At 39.4% G+C, this 18,952-nt stretch overlaps 1 protein-coding gene across 1 annotated transcript in view; it reads right to left on the reverse strand.

The window, feature by feature from the left end:
- Nucleotides 1–18,952, reverse strand: part of DNMBP (dynamin binding protein) — a 129,653-nt gene that overhangs the window by 18,704 nt on the left and 91,997 nt on the right. Inside the window, exons 5-9 of the mRNA XM_004459196.4 lie at nt 6,043–6,236; nt 5,086–5,185; nt 2,517–2,664; nt 1,908–1,925; nt 1,309–1,508 (exon numbers count right to left, since the gene is read on the reverse strand). Of these exons, the coding sequence (XP_004459253.1) occupies nt 1,309–1,508; nt 1,908–1,925; nt 2,517–2,664; nt 5,086–5,185; nt 6,043–6,236 (660 nt within the window). The remainder of the gene's footprint in view (nt 1–1,308; nt 1,509–1,907; nt 1,926–2,516; nt 2,665–5,085; nt 5,186–6,042; nt 6,237–18,952) is intronic.

Consider the following 18,952-nt stretch of genomic DNA (forward strand, 5'->3'; position numbering starts at 1 on the left):
CAATGCCTGGGCCGTCACAGCCACAAGGCGTGGCCTTAGATAATCACTTTGCTTTTTAGCTTCAATTGCCCCTTCTGTAAAATGTAAGACAAGACCATCTTAAAGATCAAATGAGAGCATTTTCATTATTTCAATATGATCAAAAAATGAAAATGCTCTAATAATGATTAAAGTGATGAATGTACAACTATGTGATTATACCGAATACCATTGATTGTGTACTCTGGATGTATTGTATACCTTATTAATGTGTATCAATAAAACTAATTAATTTAAACTAATTAAAATATTTAAAAAAGCAAATGAGATACTGCATATGAAATTGTAATAGCTATACCATAATCAGCTCATTAATTACTATGTCATATACATTAGGCACAATCTGCAGAAAAGTCTAGAGTTAACATAGAATGGTGGCAAGGGGTTGGGTGGCAGCAAAAAGGCACACTTCATGGTAGAAGATGAAGGCTACTTTATATTTGGAGATAGAACCCAAGAGAAAGGGCTACCCAGGCAAAGAGCTTTAACAGCTACAGCCAACATCATATACCTAAAGTGGGTGACATGGATGAAGTACAAGGCAGAGAAGACAATTTCAGATAAAGTAGGGAGAAATAGAAAAATAGGCAAAGAGGTTATAGTACATTACAGATCCTTTAAGTATATGAATAATGTAAGTCACATTGCTATACTCAATGGAATGTTTAAATTAGGGCCTCAACAAGAGATCTGACAGAAGAGAAATGAATATATCATTTCATTGTATAGTGAAAACAAATAGTGGTTTGATTTGGCAATTGACAGCAGTGTCGGAAGGGGAAGGGGGCTCAAACCAGAGAGGCAGGTTGTTGGTCACAGGCAGGAATGAGGGACCCAGAGAGCAGGGAAAACTGGATTCTTCTGAAAGGAGACAGAAAGTCCTAACTTTAGCAGAGACAGTAAAGACATCCCTCAGAAATGTAGAGAAATCAAATCTCAGCATGGATTGAAAAGGATTGCCTCAAATGAGTTGAGAAGGCAATTACCCATGCCTGCTGGAACTCATCTGATCAACCATTCTCAAACTTGTCTTCATGTTTTGGGAAAGACTCACTTCTATAAATTTTATCACAGATGTCTCAACTCCATATTCCACGGTTGTATTTTATTATTATTTTTTTCCATATTACGTTCCTGTCAAATTCTCCTACTCTCTTCATCACGGTCCTATTACCTATCACCTGCCTTATCCAATTCTGAAGTAATTATTTCCTTTGAGAAGGGAAGCATTCTCAAGGGCACACCTCTTCAGTAATTATGTTTCCTTACCCAGGTCCTTTCGACGTTTATATTCATTAATGTTAACATTGATTTCCTTGACTGCAAGGACCGCGTTGGTTAAAGGCATCTTGTCTGGGTGGGATTCTGGGGTGGAATTCAGCAACTCCATTAGCAGCAGTGGGTAACGCATTACTCTCTGCACTGGCTTGATGAGGAAGGAGCCCAGGTTAATATAATTTGTGCATCCCCTAGAAGAGAAGGAAAAGAGACTTTGGCCAACTGTCAACAATCCTGTGCTTATGGGGAGGATTTGTCAGTCCTAAATATGGCTCTGTCCCTTTATCCTACTTTCTACTTTCATTCATTCAGCAAATATTTATTGAGCACCCAATAAATACCAGGAACTATTCCAGAAAGATTTAGTAGGGACCTAAAAAATTCATTGCCCTGGTGGGAAGAGATAGGCAACAAACAAACAAACAAACATATAAAGTATCATATGGTGGTAAGTGCTATGGAGAAAAATATAGGGCTGGTCTACTTCTAGATTTCTGCCTATAAAGGAAAAAAATAAAGTCAGTCTTTTAAGGCTTAAGAAAAATCCACTCAAGAAATGAGTTTGTACATTGAGTAGCAAAAGAACTTACCATTCTTTGTACAGGCTCCTACAGGGCAGTGGGCATGAAAAGAAAAGAGACAGCTCATTAAAGATGATGATGCTGATTTTCACATTGTTCTCAAAGTATATCAGTTGGGCAGACAAAACTCATGTAGGATAAAAGGGAAATTATGAATGTCTATGGTGGCATATCTCGTCTACTAAAAAACATTAGTAAACTCCTAACCGTACTATGATCTACTTATACATATATTATTTCCTTATATCCTGTTTCACTAAGATCAGGGAATCTCAACTGATGGTTAGTCAAGGATAATTTTATTTGGTCTTTTTACCAATACTCTTGATCTATTTGGACCAAACTAGATTCCTGGCTGTTTCTTATCTCAAAATGCTAACCTGACACTTTCTATGTATAGATAAAAGTAATTTAAATGGATAAAAGTATAAGCAGAAAGCCACTTAAGAGTTCCATGATATAAAACGGGAAAATGGCACATTACATAACTATATATATATATATATATAATACACACACAGATACCAATGCCATAAGAAGTCTGGACATATCCATGGGATGACTTCTAAAAGGCAGATCTAGAGAGCTATAGTGGAAATAAAAGGTCAAAACTCCTACTTGAGGTTGGCCAAGGACTCTTGAAGATGCTTCTGGATCTTCTCATCCTTCTCATAGATTTCCAGTAGTGAAATGGCCTCATCATGATTCTGGCAGTAAACTTTGTATGTTCCTTCAAGCTCATCCCGGTGATCCAGGAACACAGGTCCTTTGGAATACACACAAGCAAACCATGCTTTCAGTAGCTTTCTTTCTTGGTCTTGACACTAAGGATTCTAAGGAAAGACTCATTTCTACAAACCTTATCACAGATGTCTAAATTTCAATATCCAACGGCTGTGCTTTTATTATTAATGTTTTTTTCACATCCCATTTCCCTAAAATCCTACTACTCTTCAGTACATGCACAGATAAATTATAAGAAAAAAAGATTATTTGCTTGATTAATGTCTTTTAGACAGCAACTAATTTCTTCCCCTTCCGTCTGTAATTCAAATAAAAGACCTACTGACACTTAACTTTTTATGCTATAAAATATTATATTTAGTTTTAATGTCTCATCATTATATTAAAACAGGGTCACTGTGAGTTCCTTCTAGTCAAATCAATGTGTGCTTCTCCTTCCTCAACTCCTCTGTCCTTTCCAGGTAGACTTAGAGAGCAAGGACCCCCAGCTTTGGTTTCTCTTGCCATTCCAAAAAGTGGCTACCAGAGTGCTAGACATCTAGGTGCATTCTATAAAGAGGCTAACAGCAGAGCTTGGGTGGCAGAAAGACCTGAGATTGAATGCCAGTCCCAATTACTAAGCTTATGACTCTAGGCAAATTACTTTCCCTCTGTGTCTCAGTTTCCTCTCCTGTAGAATAAAGTGAATAGTATCGAAACTTCACAGGGCATGGTAGGGAACACATAAGACCACGTGTGACATATCTTGGAGAGTCCTTGGTGTATAATAAACACTCAATAAACATTATCGATGTCACACTATCTGGTACCACCCCAAAGTCATTTCCCTCTTCCTCCAGGAAGACAGAGCCCGATTGTATTCCTATGTCCACTACTCTCCAGGTGATTCAGGTAATGTTGGCCAGTCTAAACCAACAGCATGAACCTATTCCCCTTTATAACGATTATTTAGGTGCATGCATGTGACCCAGTTAGTTCTGGGCACTAAGAAATCAAGAGAAATCTCTTGGGGAGCTCTGGAAAAGGTTTGCTCACTCGTTTTTGTTTGGTTTGGTTTGGTTTTTCAATTCAAATAGATTTTATTGATATATATTAATAAATCATACAATTCATCCAAAGTATACAATCAATGGTATCTGGTATAGTCACATAGTTGTACATTCATCACTTCAATCATTAGTAGTGCATTTTCATTATCTCATATAATACTACTACTAATAATAATAATAAACAAAAAATATAAACCATTGATTATATACTTAAAAAAAAAACATGAACAAACAAGAAACTTCTTTACCCCTCAATCTCTGTTTCCCCTGCTGCATACAGCTGCTATTTCTGGCTATTCTTGCATAATTATTTATTTATTTATTAAGCAGTTTATTGAGATATATTCACACTTAAAGAGACCCAAGGGTGAGCTTCTCCTTCTGCTGGACATGGTCATGTGTGTAGTGGGATGCCTGGAACTGATAGCCATCTTGCCAATTATGATTCCAATAAAATAGCAAAACGACAGGCTCTAGCTTCTTCCTACATTGTACCAGGGTTGGCTGAATGCTCAAGAGAACTGGCAGAAGTTATGGTATGTCATTTCTGAGATTAGGTTATGAAAGAAAGTCTTGGGCTTTCTCTTTCTCTTGGATTACTGGCAGAGAGCCAGTTGTCATGCCATGAGGACAGCCTTTGGAGACGCTCACGTGGTAAGGAACTGAGGCCTGGCAGCAATCACGAGTGAGTGTCCTTGGAAGCGAATCCTCAAGCCCCAGGTGACACGGCCCAGGTCAACCATTCAACTGCAACTTCATGACAGACCCTGACCAGAACCACTCAGCTAAGTCACTCCTAGATCCCTGGTCCACAGAAACTAAGAGATAATAATGTTAATTGTTTTACAATGCTATATTTTGGGATAATTTATACAACAATAACACAATTCTTTTATTTATAAGGAACCAGATGATTGTTTTTCAAGCGTTTTTGACAATGACCTACACAAATGTATTTTAAATCATGACAGTACAAATATACATGGAATAGAAAAAAAATTTTTCAAAAAACAGTATTTATACTTATTACTTATAGTATATCCTGATATTTTCCATTTTATTTGATTGAAAAAAATATATACTGGGTACGATTCACAAAACTGATCTATGACCCTTGTAATGGCCTGCAACTATTCATTTGAAAAATACTGGACTATATATGACATCTAAAACTTCTACCGTTGATACCCTATTTTGCCTAAAGCAGGTTGTAGATTAAAAGGAGAAACAGAGGACCAAATGACCTCTGACCTGACAATTAAACCTCATTTTCCTAGTAAAATTTCAATATCAAGAAAGTACATTCTTCCTCTAACCCCCACTAATTTTTTTGTTTGTTTGTTTGTTTGTTTGTTTTTAAAAGCTGCTTCTGAAACAATGGCAGGAGCTCATACCTACAGCATCGCTGATTTCCAGGGCAGCCAGTAATTGCTTTGAGACCTTAATCACCATCTGCATATTTCCAAAAAGTCCCTCAAAATCAATATTTGGTACCTGAGAAAGGGAAACAAAACATAAAGATGCATGCAAATAAAAGAATGGCTTATAACTCTTACTAAGAACATCTCTTCAAAGACTGGACCAAAATTGCTCAGTCATCCTCATTACTTACTCTCTCATGCAGTTTCCAGAATAAAAATATCCAGCATCATCTTTAGTACCACCCTTTGTCCTTGATCCAAATACTCTCCACTCCCTATCCCCTACCTTAGTAAACTAACATGGAACCAATTTGATCTATAATCACGAATTCCCACCAGCATCCAAACTGTGAAGGCACCACCTACTTCCCACAGAAGGACTTGGGGGTGACTGCTCCAAAGTACAAACCCAAGCATAAGGAATGCAACTCCACAGAATACTGTGAAACTTCTCTTACTGTCTCCAGCATCTAGAAAAGTGCCTAGCACATGTGTATGGTAGACCTTTAATAAAGGTTTCCTGAAAAAATAAACTAACACAATCAGCTGCTAGAGCCACTGATAATCCATTATCCCCAACCTTCATTATATTATCATACAGTCTTCCCAGTAAAACAACAATTTAGAATCCCTTGGGGTAAAAAAAAGAATCCCTGGAATTTTAAAGAGCTTTCAGGAGCAACAGAAATAGGAAATGTCCTGGGGAGATATAAGACTGGTAAATTAACAGTTGATTTGATAAGTGACAGGGTGCTAAAAGCTTAAGTTGATGACACATATACATTGGTGCCCTTGAATTAAGAGCAGCAGCAGCAATCATGACTTTATTTCAACCCCAATAAATCTCTGGTGAAAGCTCCCATGGGCTAATGCTTTGGGCTCAGAGGCCCACATTCTAAGGTAAGGCTAACTTCCTCACAGAGTCCCCACCTGTGCCTGCTGCAGGGGTACCATGATCCACTCAATACACATCTCCAGATCTCGAACGTAGTCTCTTTCAGTCTGAAGAAGTTCTTCTACCACTTTGGCTCTTTTCTCCAGCATTCTCTGCTCTGGGTTTTCAGTGGACACTGATAAAGAAGGGGCTGCCAGTGATGAAGACTGGGAGGAGAGGATGGTCATTTCTAGAAGGGAAAGAAAACTGGTCAGCAGTTCTGGGCCTGGAAATAGGATTCTTCAACAGTGAGTTGAAAAGAGCACATTCCTTGAGGAAACAAAGGCCTCATTCTGTCAACCACCAGGAAACATGATCCCATGCATCAGTCTCAACATGAGCAAAGAAGAGCTTAGAAAGCCATCCTGCAGAGAGAACTTCTCCAGTCCTGTGCAATATCCTTTCTAGGATTTGACCTAAGAAAAGAGTAGCTCATATTAAGAGGACAAATCAGCATCTACAGAATATAGCATCTACAGAATTTACAGAATCCTTGTAAACTGAAGGAGATGCTGCCCTTATTAAGAATTCCTTTCCTCTAATCAGGTAAAAAACCTGTTCCATGGTCTTGGCAGCAAAAATACCAAGGTGGAAATTAAAAATAAAACATTGATACAGCACAAAAGAGAGAACACTATGGGAATAATAAGGTGACTACAGGGCCCATCAAGCTCTAGATTCTGTAATGGTGGATTAACACATAGAAAAATATGCAAAAATTGTTTATAGTCCCCTTATCAAAACATCAATGAAGGGGAGCAGGTGTAGCTCAGTGGTTGAGCGCCTGCTTCCCATGCACAAGGTCACAGGTTCAATCCCCAGTGTATAAAAAAAAAAAGCCCACAAGCAGGTTTCAATTTGTTACTTCAAATGCCCTAAAAGATAGCTACAAACATATTATAAACAGGAAGTTCTTTAAGGCAATTTTCAATGAAAAGAACTACAGAAACAGTGTACATGATTCTAAAAGTAAAAAGCATGCATCTCTTGTCATTAGCTTTTACACTTACCTGACTGTAACTTAAACATGTAGGATGAGAGTTCTTTTTTTGCCCTAGATCTAAAGAGCTGAGTTCTGAAGAGTGGCTTCAAGATTCTACCTTGCTGCTCTTCATAATAAAGATGGGGCAGCATGTTTATTTAAAATAAACATTAAATATTATAAATAAACAATTGGAAAAGATTTGACAGTGACACAATCTCTGCTTAGTTTATTTCAAGTTCCTTAACACCCACTAAAAATGCAAATTTGGTAAATTTATATACTGGTAAATCTGAATATGATTACAGGATTATTTCTACCCAGATGTAAAAAGCAAAAACACAAGTGTTCAAATTATTTTAGAAAGCTAACCTTTCACAGAAGACTTTATTCTGAAAATTCTGCTTCACTACCTCTTCCCTAAGACTATTTCAGAATTCCAACGTTTAAGTAAAAAATGGGGGCAGATGTGGCTCAAGCAGTTGAGTGCCTGCTTCCCACATGGGAGGCCTAGGTTTGGTCCCTGGTGCTCCCTAACAGCAAAAAAAACAACAACAACAATCAATGTTTAAAAAAAGAGTACAATCCAGGCCCTGGTTTCTAAAAACCATTCTCCACTAAAAGGAACCTGGGTTCTTAGAAAAAAGCGCTAATTCCAGAGCTGCGGCAGGGAAGGAAGGTAATGAGCCTGAAACATCATGTGAAAGAAAGAAAAGAACATAATGAACAATGAGACATGTCAAAAGGACACAGGAGCCAGCTTGAAGGGGCTCCCACTGGATAAATAAATAAACCTTTAAAAATAAACAAATAAGCACAGTTTTTTTGCCCGTGAATGCCACCGAGGAAGCATCATTCAAGCCTTTCCTGCCATTGCTCTCATGTCTAAGTCGAGTCTCCTAAAGAACCTGAACAACTGCAGAAGCTCTTCAGTGGAAAGATGAGCTTTGAAATAACTGTTCAGAGTCTGAGGAGCCACTTTGCGCAAGGGGCACACTCACGGACTGTGTGGTCATGAGAGATCCAAACACCAAGAGCTCCAGAGGCTTTGGGTTTGTCACACTTGCCACTGTCGAAGAGGTGGATGTAGACGTGAATGCAAGGCCACACCACGTGGAAGGAAGACGTGTGGAACCGAAGAGGTCTGTCTCAGGAGAAGATTCTCAAAGACCAGGTGCCCACCTAACTGTGCAAAAGATCTTTGCTGGTGGCACTAAAGTAGACACTGATGAACACTGATTGGGCAGAATGGGAAAACCAAAGTGGCTTTGCTTTTGTAATCTTTGATGACCACGAATCTGTGGTAAATCTCACATTCAGAAATGCCATACTGTAAATGGACAAGACTGTGAAATAAGGAAAGCCCCGTACAGAGAAGGCCAGAGCTTTATCTACCCAAAGAGGAAGTGGTTCTGGAAACTTCGATGGTGGCTGAGGAGATGGTTTTGGTAGGAATGGCAATTCTGGCCATGGAAAAAACTTCAGTGGCAGTGGTGGCTTTGGTGGCAGTCAAGATGGTGGTGGATATGGTGGCAGTGGGGTGGCCATAATGAATTTGGTAATGATGGAAGTAATTTGAGGGGTGGTGGAAGCTACAATGATTTTGGCAATTACAACCACCAACCTTCAAATTTGGGACACATGAAGGGAGGAAACTTTGAGGCAAAAGCTCTGGTCCTTATAGAGGTAGAGGCCAATACTTTGCCAAACCATGAAACCAAGATGGCCATGGCAGTTCCAGCAGCAGCAGGAGCAACTGCAGTGGCAAAAGATTTTAATTATTGCCGGGAAACAAAGATTAGCAGGAGAGGAGAGCCAGAGAAGTGACAGGGACGCTATCGGTTACAACATGCTGTTGACTGCTACATGTAATTGCCAGATCATGATGTTGAATAAATGTGATTTTTTAAAACTTAAATAAGCACAGCAATGGATTATAATCTAGTGAATAAGAATGCATGAGTTTCAATAATACATAAAATACATGAATGAGGGAGAAAAGAAAGCTCTTTCTGATGGTATCGTGTCAACTTATACAGAAGAAATAATGGAGTCAGAAAAATCACCACTTTACAACCATCAGAATAAAATTTGATTCAGGCACAAATGGATAATTCTGGTGGTGGTGACAGGGTATAATGATGATCAGGATATGTGCAAAATTTTGAATTACTTATTACAAATTATTTATTAATGAAGAAATAGAAAACACAACTAAAAAATGAAGAAAAGAATTAACACCTGAACCATGTAATCACAATTAATATCACCAATATAGGGCAAATAAAATAAACATCATGTGCTCCCAAATGTTCTATCTGAAAATGATACAACATTCCCTTCTGTAGTACTCCAGTCAAAAAATCCATAATCTGAAATGAACTTTCAGGAAACAGCAGACAAATTCAAACTGCGGATTTGTATTCTTCAAAAACGTCACTATCAGAAAAGTCAAAGAAAGCATGAAGAATAGTTGCTGATTAAAGAAAACTAAGGAGAAATGAAACTAAATGCAACATGTGATTCTGGCTGGATTCTGTTCCAGGAAAAATTAAGTGCTATAAAGGGCACTGTTAGGACAAGTGATAAAACTGGAATATAGACTATATATTAAAGATGAATTTTGCTAATGGCAAATCTACTGTGGTCATGTAAGAGAATATCCATGTTCTTATAAAACACACGAGAAGCATTAAGGAGCACTATATAAGCAACCTATTCTGAAAACAGTTCAGAAAAAACAAAAAGCAAACCAGAAACCTACACATGAAGAGACAGAGAATGAAAATGAAAATGTGACAAAACATCAAATACTGGTGAATCTGAGTAAAGGGTATAGAGGAATCCTTTGTACTATTTTTGCAATTTTCTATAAATTTGACACTATTCAAAATAAAGTTAAAGATACAACAGGAAAAAAATCTTTCTTGAGCTTTTTTTGATAGAATAAATGGCAAAATTTCAAGTATAACTCCTATTTCACCACAGTGCTAAAATTATGATTCTAAGTTAATTGTAGCTTACTAAAATTTTATTTTATGGCCTTGTTTTAATTTTTCTTTGGGATTTCAAAGCAAAAGAATCTCAGTCCCAAAACAGTTTCCTAAATGGCAAATTAAGAAGAGAAACTCATTGCTAATGCAGTACTAAAAAGCTCTGAGAAGGGAGAACATTTATTGAATTCCTACCACATGCCACTTACTGTGTCCCTGAACTCATTTAATACACCAAAACTTTGAAGTAGATATTATTAACTCCCAATTATAATAGACAAGAAAACCTCAGTTTTGAGAGGCTGACCAAGTTGTCTGAAGTTATGTTGTAAGTAAATGGCAGTTGTGTAATGAGAACCTAACTACATGTAAATCCAAAATCTATACACTTAATCCTGCATGATTTTGCGCTCCTTGCCTGGAAATCTCAACTAGAAAAAGGCAAAGGCTTATTTGCTTCAATTCTAAAAATTCCCTGGAAACTATTCTTTCCCAGGACTCAGAGTCTGATCAATTACAATAATTGAAAGCATAAAGTACCAGCAAGCACCTACTCATCAATCAGAAGGCTCTGATCAAGAGACTAAATTAGATTTCTGTTTATATTTTAAAAGAATAAAATGAAATGGTAAAAGTTCTCTTAAATCACTAGCATGCTTTTTCTTCCCTCAAGATGGATTTATAAACTCTTTCACCGCCTATTAAAAAACAAAACCGAAAACACTGTAAAACTCCCTTTTGGATGTGCTGGCTAAACAGCAGTTTTCTGCGTACCTCTGAGATTCTGATTCAGGAAATTTGGATGGGACTCAGGAATCTGTAACTTAGTAACACCCCAAGGTGTTTCAGAAGATACAAGTTATTGTCAGGCCATATTTTATGAAACACAGTTCCACAAACATATTAATACTCAAAGACAGTTTTCAAAGATTAAGTCATGCTAACAATACCTGGCTTGAATTAATTACTCAAAGTTGCAATCTATAACTATCCCAAAAAAATGACTTCAAATGTAAAATTGTTTCTCCATTATTCCAAAATCTATTGTATTTAAAAATTTGATCTAAAATTTGATAATCTGAGATAACCAAGTTAGAGAAGGTTATGCTCACTCTCAGCCAAATGCAGTGAAAACAGGCTTTGAATCTTGCACTTCCCCACTTTTTAGCTGGAGGAGCTGCGGGAAAGAATTTTTACCTCCGGGGCCTCAATTTCCTCATCTGTAAAATGGGGATAATAATATCTACTTTGCAAAGTTGTTGAGGGAATTAAACAAGATATTAACTCTACAAAGCTAGTCCTTTCTCAAGATGGACCAGAAAATACCATCTGCAGATAAAGGTAAAATGCATCAAGTTCACATACTATAAAATTCTATTTTTCCATAAGAACAGTAGAATCTGGGGATAAGGAAGCATGTGGAGGAAACTGAGGCCCAGTACCAGCTTCTCAACAACATTAAGGGCAGACGAGCTCACTTTCTTCCTAGGATGGCTGCAGGTATCAAGTAAGGAAGAGCAGACACCATAGATTTCCTTTCTGTGATAAAACAAATAGTTGTTGGGTTTTTGGGGGGAAGGGGTTGGAGTGGGTCTCCCTCTCATCCCTCTAAAGTCCAGATTCTACTCCTTCCCAAGACACCCCCACCCGTTTCAGGTCAGCGCTCACCAGGCTCATTTTTCAATGTTCTAGAGATTAATCCACAGCTTCCCACGACTCTAACAGCGACAAACAAGCTTTCATGCAGAGTCAAAAAGAAAAGTCACTCCTCTTGCCTGTCTCTGGTGGGAAAACCTTTGAATTCCCGACCAGGTCCTGAGCTGCACTTGAGTGGGGAGAGGGAGATGACTCCCCACTGCAGTGCCGGCTCCAACGACCCCAGGAGGACCCAGCAGCCCCCAAATCGACCAGGTCCTGAGCTGCACTTGAGTGGGGAGAGGGAGATGACTCCCCACTGCAGTGCCGGCTCCAACGACCCCAGGAGGACCCAGCAGCCCCCAAATTCCGGTGGGTGTGTTAGCAGGCGGTGTGGTAGCTTCCCCGAGTTTAGGATGTTCCCCAACCTCCCAAAGGCTTTAGAGCCCGGGCGGCCTATCCCCCGAGGCTTTCGCTATTTACATTTGAATAGCCCCGAGCCACCCTGGCCCCCACAGCAGGGCTGGTTCCAAACAACGGAGCTGGAATACTTTGTTGGAGCCAGCCTGGCTGTACACAGGCTCAGCGGCTTTCTCTTCTGTTTTCCCTTCCTAGTTCGAAGACCCTAACTATTTCACTAGAGGAGTTTGTAATCCAAGATGATTCTCTCTTACTTACTTTTCCTGTCCTCTGCTAAGCACTGCTTTTTTTTTTTTTCTTTATTTTTAAAGGCGTTTTAGATTATTATTACAGAAAAGTTACATCAAAAATGTAAGGGATTCCATATACCCCACCGTTTCCCCAATCACCTTTTCCCCTATTAATAACATCTTTAATTAGTGTGGTACACTTGTTATAATTGATGAACAAATATTGAAACAGTGCTATTAACCATGGTCTCTAGTTTACATTATGGTTTACACTGTGCACTGTACAATTTTATAGGTCTTGACAAAATATATAATGGCCTGTATCTGTCACTGCAATATCATGCAGAACAATTCCAATGTCCCCAAAAAGATACATAAAAGATAACAGACCTGATGGTGATGAAAAGCACGGCTTTTGATATGTCTCTTTCAGGGAAGAATTCTGAAGGCCAGTCCATCTCCTATGAGGAAGCTGGAGGGGGAGGAGGGCTTGGAGGCAAAACTGTAAAGCAGGGGTTCGCTCTTGCCTGCCTTAGAACCCCTCTGCAGCACCTCCTTCCCGGCTGGCACAGCCCTCACAAAGCCCTCTGTTTGCCTGGAGGTTCTAAGTGAACCCGAACCCAGGCCTTATCTATAGTCACCACAAAGTGGCAGATCTCAGCTGGATGGCCCCAGGTCAACAACAGCTCAGAGGAATTCACAGAGAGCCTCACTCATAAACACTTTTAAACACTTTAAAAGAACCAGAAGAAAAGAAAGTTGCAAGACAATATGCCATTTTTGTAAAGAGTGAAAGGAGATAAAGAAAGAAAAGGGGAAAATGAGAGAAAAAGAAAGAAGAAAGGAAAGTCTGCAAAACCTCTACATATTTCTTGATACACATACAATACATGAATGCATAGAAGAAGGTTTGGAAGGAGAATACACCAAACTCATCACAGAGTTTGCCTCAGGGACCAGACTGGGATTTGAGATTGAGGGATCAATGTAAGTAAATGAGCCTACTAGGTTTTGTTGTTTTTAATCTTACAAGAATACATTAAAGTTGGGAAACGGACGTGGCCCAGTGGTTAGGGCGTCCGTCTACCACATGGGAGGTCCGCGGTTCAAACCCCGGGCCTCCTTGACCCGTGTGGAGCTGGCCCATGCGCAGTGCTGATGCACGCAAGGAGTGCCCTGCCACGCAGGGGTGTCCCCTGCGTAGGGGAGCCCCACGCGCAAGGAGTGCGCCCCATAAGGAGAGCCGCCCAGCGCGAAAGAAAGTGCAGCCTGCCCAGGAATGGCGCTGCCCACACTTCCCGTGCCGCTGAGGACAAGAGAAGCGGACAAAGAAACAAGACGCAGCAAATAGACACAGAGAACAGACAACCGGGGGAGGGGAAGAATTAAATAAATAAATAAATCTTTTAAAAAAAATACATTAAACCATCACCAGTAATAAAAAAAAAAAAAAGGAAAAAAACTTGTGCTACAATATCTTTATTGTAGCAAAAATGTAAGCAATCTGAGAGAAGAAAACTTTTGCTAAAGGGCCCTTCCCACTGCTTCTAAAACAGTACCACTTTAGTTTTGAAATTTATTTTAAAAAATAAATAATTACATGGTACTTATGTGTGTCAAGCACTGTTCTAGGCACTTTTCAAATAGTAGCTCATTTACTTGCTATAATGACCCTGTTATAGTCCTCACTGTGCCAATGAGGAATTCAGAGAAATTAAGTCACTTGCCCAGTAGGTGGAAGAGCTGGGATCTGAATCCAACCTGGCTCCAGAGTCTATGCTCTTGACCAATAGGTATTCTGTCTCCGGTTCTTTTCCTAGTCAGGCTAATCGTGTGGGTTGTGACAACCTGGAGTTTCATTTCTGAGTTTCAGTAGCCACCTGGCAGCTAATGAACAGTGGTTGATTCTAAAGCCTAACTTCAGAGTCTTTTTGCAGCGGGGTAGTTTAGGGAATGAGAAGACGAATCTAAAGCCTGGCAGAAAAAAAAACATGACCGTGAAACATGTGGCCATGGAATTCCACCTGGAACCCCCTTGAGGGAAAGACCCCCAGAAGGCTGCTGGAAGAACCCCATGAGGGGAAATGGATGTGGCTCAACTGATAGAGCGTCCACCTACCATACAGGAGGTCCAGGGTTCAAATCCAGGGCCTCCTGGCCCTTGTGGTAAGCCAGCCCATGCACAGTGCAAGGAGTATCATGCCATGCAGGGGTGTCCCCCGCGTACAGGAGCCCCACATGCAAGGCTGCGCCCTGCAATGAGAGTCTCCCCACATGAGAAAAGCACAGCCTGCCCAGGAATGACCCCGCAGACACGGAGAGCTGGCACAGCAAGATGATGCAACAAAAAGAGACACAGATTCCCGGTGCCACTGAGAATGCAAGCGGACACAGAACACACAGCGAATGTACACAAGAGAGCAGACAACCGGGGCAGGGGAGAGAGAAATAAATCTTAAAAAAAAAAAAGAGAACCCTGTGAGAATCCTCCATTTGGAACAAGATTTCATCTGGGATCAAAGAAAAGCCCTGGATATTCTCAAGGGGCCTTATCATGTCCCCCCACCCCCACCCCAGGGGAGGACAGGTGGGGTAATAAACCAAAACGAGACAACTGCCCCACCCCTCAACATTAGCAAGGTGAAGGAATAAATTAATGGTTTAAAAGGTAACCATACAAGCAGAAAGTTCTCTCTTCCTTCTCTGCCTAGACCAGAGTACAAGTACACCTGGGAACCTGTAATCTGTTATTTTCTCCCATTTCTCTTCTTTTCTCTCATTTCCTTAATAAACTACATGCCTAACTAAACTGGCATGTTCTTAAATTGTTTTACGTAGCATAGCCAAGAAGCTAGAAAAAATCCAGTAACATTTTGAAACACAGTTCCCCCACCAATAAGATGGAACAGTTATGTATTTAAACTATGTGTACGGGAAGCGGACTTGGCCCAATGGATAGGGCGTCTGCTTACCACATGGGAGGTCCAAGGTTCAGACTAAGGGCCTCTTTGACCCGTGTGGAGCTGGCCCATGCACAGTGCTGATGCGCACAAGGAGTGCCGGGCCACGCAGGGGTGTCCCCTGCGTAGGGGAGCCCCACGCGCAAGGAGTGCGCCCTGTAAGGAGAGCCGCCCAGCGCGAAAGAAAGTGCAGCCTGCCCAGGAATGGCACTGCACACACAGAGAGCTGACACAACAAGGTGACGAAACAAAAAGAAACACAGATTCCCGGTGCCGCTGATAAGGATAGAAGTGGTCACAGAAGAACACACAGCAGATGAACACAGAGAGCAGACAAATGGGGGGAGGGGGGGGAGGGAGTGAAATAAATAAAAAATAAATCTTTAAAAAAAAAACAACTTATCTGTACGTATTCATTTTTTTAAATGTATGTATTCATATCATTGTTATAAGACTGTACACATATAAACTATAAATCCTTCAGACAGAATTGAATGTAGCAGTGTCATACACACTAAATATTCAACAGTATTTGGATTCATTTTTGGCAGAAATCATATGAATTGAAGAGGAAGACCTGTTTCATCATTATCATTGGATCATCACATTCAGGGAAGGGAAGAGCCCGTTAAGGAAGTCACAGGTCTTTCTTGCTTACCCAGAGACTTGGCACACAAGGCAGTAGGGCAGGAGGTAAAAAACTTTCATACTTCTACTTCTTTAAAAAAAAAACAAACAAGTCCACACCTTTTAGCCCAGGAGCACCACTTTTAGGAATGCATCCTAATATTGGACAAGCACACAAAGATACTCAGAGAGGAACGTTCACCAAGGTTTTAAAAAGTTTAGAAATTATTTAAATGTAAACAACTAAAATTTCTTCCAAAAGTGTCCTGGTTAAATAAATTATGTCATATCTGTATAATAGAATACTATTATAGTCATTAAGATGTAGATTTATAGTTATTAACATGGAAAGATGTCTGTGTGCCATTGAATGAAAAGAACGGTTTATGAAAGGAGCCCAATTTTGTTAAAAAGGGGAAGGTATTTTCAATGTATCTATTTGAAAAGGAAAAAGTGTTGGAGATTATAGGAATTCTGGTCATTTTTTCCCCTTTCTTTTTACTTATTGTATTTTCTAATATTTCTATAGTGGACATGTAATAATGATAAGACAAAGAATAAGAAAGGGGAAAAAAGAGTACCTGCTATAAGACAAAAATATTCTAACAGTCAACTCTTGATTACCCTTATAATTCACTTCAAACTCTCTCTTCACCTTTTAATAATCTGAGGCTTCCTTCCTGACTTAATTCCTTTGGATTTCTGAAGAAAATAGTTAATAAAACACCAAAGAGGCAATTGCCTGCTTAGCAATCTTGTACAGAAAATCTGGAAAGGAAGCAATTTTTTTTTTTTTTTTTGTATATTTGTCCATCTTCTCAGCAGACCCCATTAGAGGAATCATAAATCCTGGTTTTCTGTATTACCGCATCATTCCAGACAGCCAACCCCAACCCCCACTCCTTTTCCTTTTGTACCTAATTTACTTCTAGTTGGAAAAGTTTACCCTGCTTAACGTAAAATTTCTTTTTCTGCAGGGCTTACTCTTCCTAGATCACCAAATGTCAGAGATGAATCTATTACCTTTAGGCCCTAAATCTCAACAACACACAAAAAAACTTTCTTTGTGGTTTTTGCTAGGAATGGCCCCGCCTTTTTTGGCAAGGAGCCTCAAGTAAAATCCCTGATGGGAGCTTTTCCACTGCAGGAAAACATAGCTCAAAACTTCCCTTTTTCCCGGCCTCTTCCAGGCCTGATCCAGGCCATCTGAAGAACAAGGAAGAGTAAAGTGCCCAGATTACAAGATTCCACAACTTCCTATTGTGCTAGGGGAAAGTACGTTTACTAGCAGGTTCAGCTCAAGCACCATTTGAAGACTCACCCAAATACATACAAATCCTAAAGAGGAAGTGTGTTGGTGTGCTTAAAACTGTGAGATTATGATTATTTTTTTCTCTAGGCAGAAGCAGGAGTGAAATAATCAAGAGTACAAGTAGGTTTTGCAAAAGAATTAATATAAATAAACTATCATAATTTAATGAGCAAATTTTTATTATTATATGTCAACCAACAAAACTGTATATAAAAAGCTCTATCCTCTTGAGAGAAGGTATATTTGCTGTCATTTTACAAATGAGGAAACAAAGGCACAAAGGAATTAAATGACGTACCCAAGGCCAAACAGTTGATAAAGTAGCATATTGAAAACTAGCATCTCAAGCTGGTATTCCCTGCACTAAACCCAAAGTCTGTTTGGATCGTATGTCTGCTCAATATGGGCACAACCATTTTCTGCATTTCCATTTTTAACAGTAACACTCCAGTGACATTTCAAATTTTGTTCATCTATGTGACCCTCTATTTTTCTATCCTACCCTTTAAACCAGACTTTTCTCAGTTTACATTAGGTAGTTTATTTTTTTCCCTTCAATTTGTTCTCATAACATTTTATGTACCTTTTATAACTGTCCACTCAAATAAATATCAGTTGATCTGAATTAAAATCCTATTCAAAGTATTAATTATAAAGATATATGAATACTTATGGAGTGTGACCAAGCAAACTGCTGGGGGATGGGGCAAGGTTACAGAGAAGGTGAAATGCCCTCCAAAGCTTTCAGTCTAGCAAGTCATTCCATCTACCAAGACTCTTCAAGAACAGTAAAGCAGAAGGGTTAAATTAGATGGTAATAACAGTTGTTTCCATTTACATGAATGAATCTAGTCCAACAGGCAAGACATGAAACAAAAGAATTCATGAAACAAAACTATAAAATAGAATGACCTTAAATATTAAGTATTTTTGTAATTTTATTTATAATGGTGAACACAATCTCTCAAAATAAGAATTATTTCCAAGTATGATCCAATATTTTCATGGTAAGATCTGATTAAACCTAGGATATGGGTCAGTACTATCCTATCTTCTAGGCAAAGCATGGAGAAAAAATGGAACCTCAATACAAGAGAACATGGGCTGGGTTTTCCCTGAAGCCCAGTCATACAGGATAAGTAGACTTCAGTGAGCTCTGGGCACCCCAGTGGTCAGTTTCCTCAACCCACAAACTCTCCCTTTGGCTTTTTTCTTCAGTCTTTAGTTTATGGGGATATCAGGGAGGCTGCTTCTAGATCATGAGAAGGCAGCAGGTGTAATGAATAAAGTACTAGAACCACAGGTCAAGAGACCTGGGATATATCCCTGCCTCCCCTACTACCTGCATGACCTTGGACTTGCTACATAACCTCTGTGGGCCTCTGTTTCTATGAGTACAAAACAAAGGAGATGGGACGCTTTGGTTATTTTTGGCTCTAAAATCTTACTTCCCACTCTTTTACTTCATCACTTACTCCTCCCAATTTGGTATAACCATAATAGCTTTAACTAATTCTACAAGGAATATCACATTGTGTGAGGCCTCTTTGGACTCATCAGTTGGCTCTTCGTGAGCCCAGAGTACTGGACACTTGCCACGATTAAGTAACTTAGCACAACATACTTTAGTTATCTGTTTCTGTTTATTATTACTTTTTATTATTATTCCTGAACATGTCAACATGTCAAGCCCAGCTTGCCTCTGTACTTTTTCCATCTTTCTGCTTGCCCACTCTCCAGGGTTCAA

This window comes from Dasypus novemcinctus, chromosome 6 (genome assembly GCF_030445035.2).
Source record: "Dasypus novemcinctus isolate mDasNov1 chromosome 6, mDasNov1.1.hap2, whole genome shotgun sequence".
In the NCBI taxonomy this organism is placed as follows: Eukaryota; Metazoa; Chordata; class Mammalia; order Cingulata; family Dasypodidae; genus Dasypus; species Dasypus novemcinctus.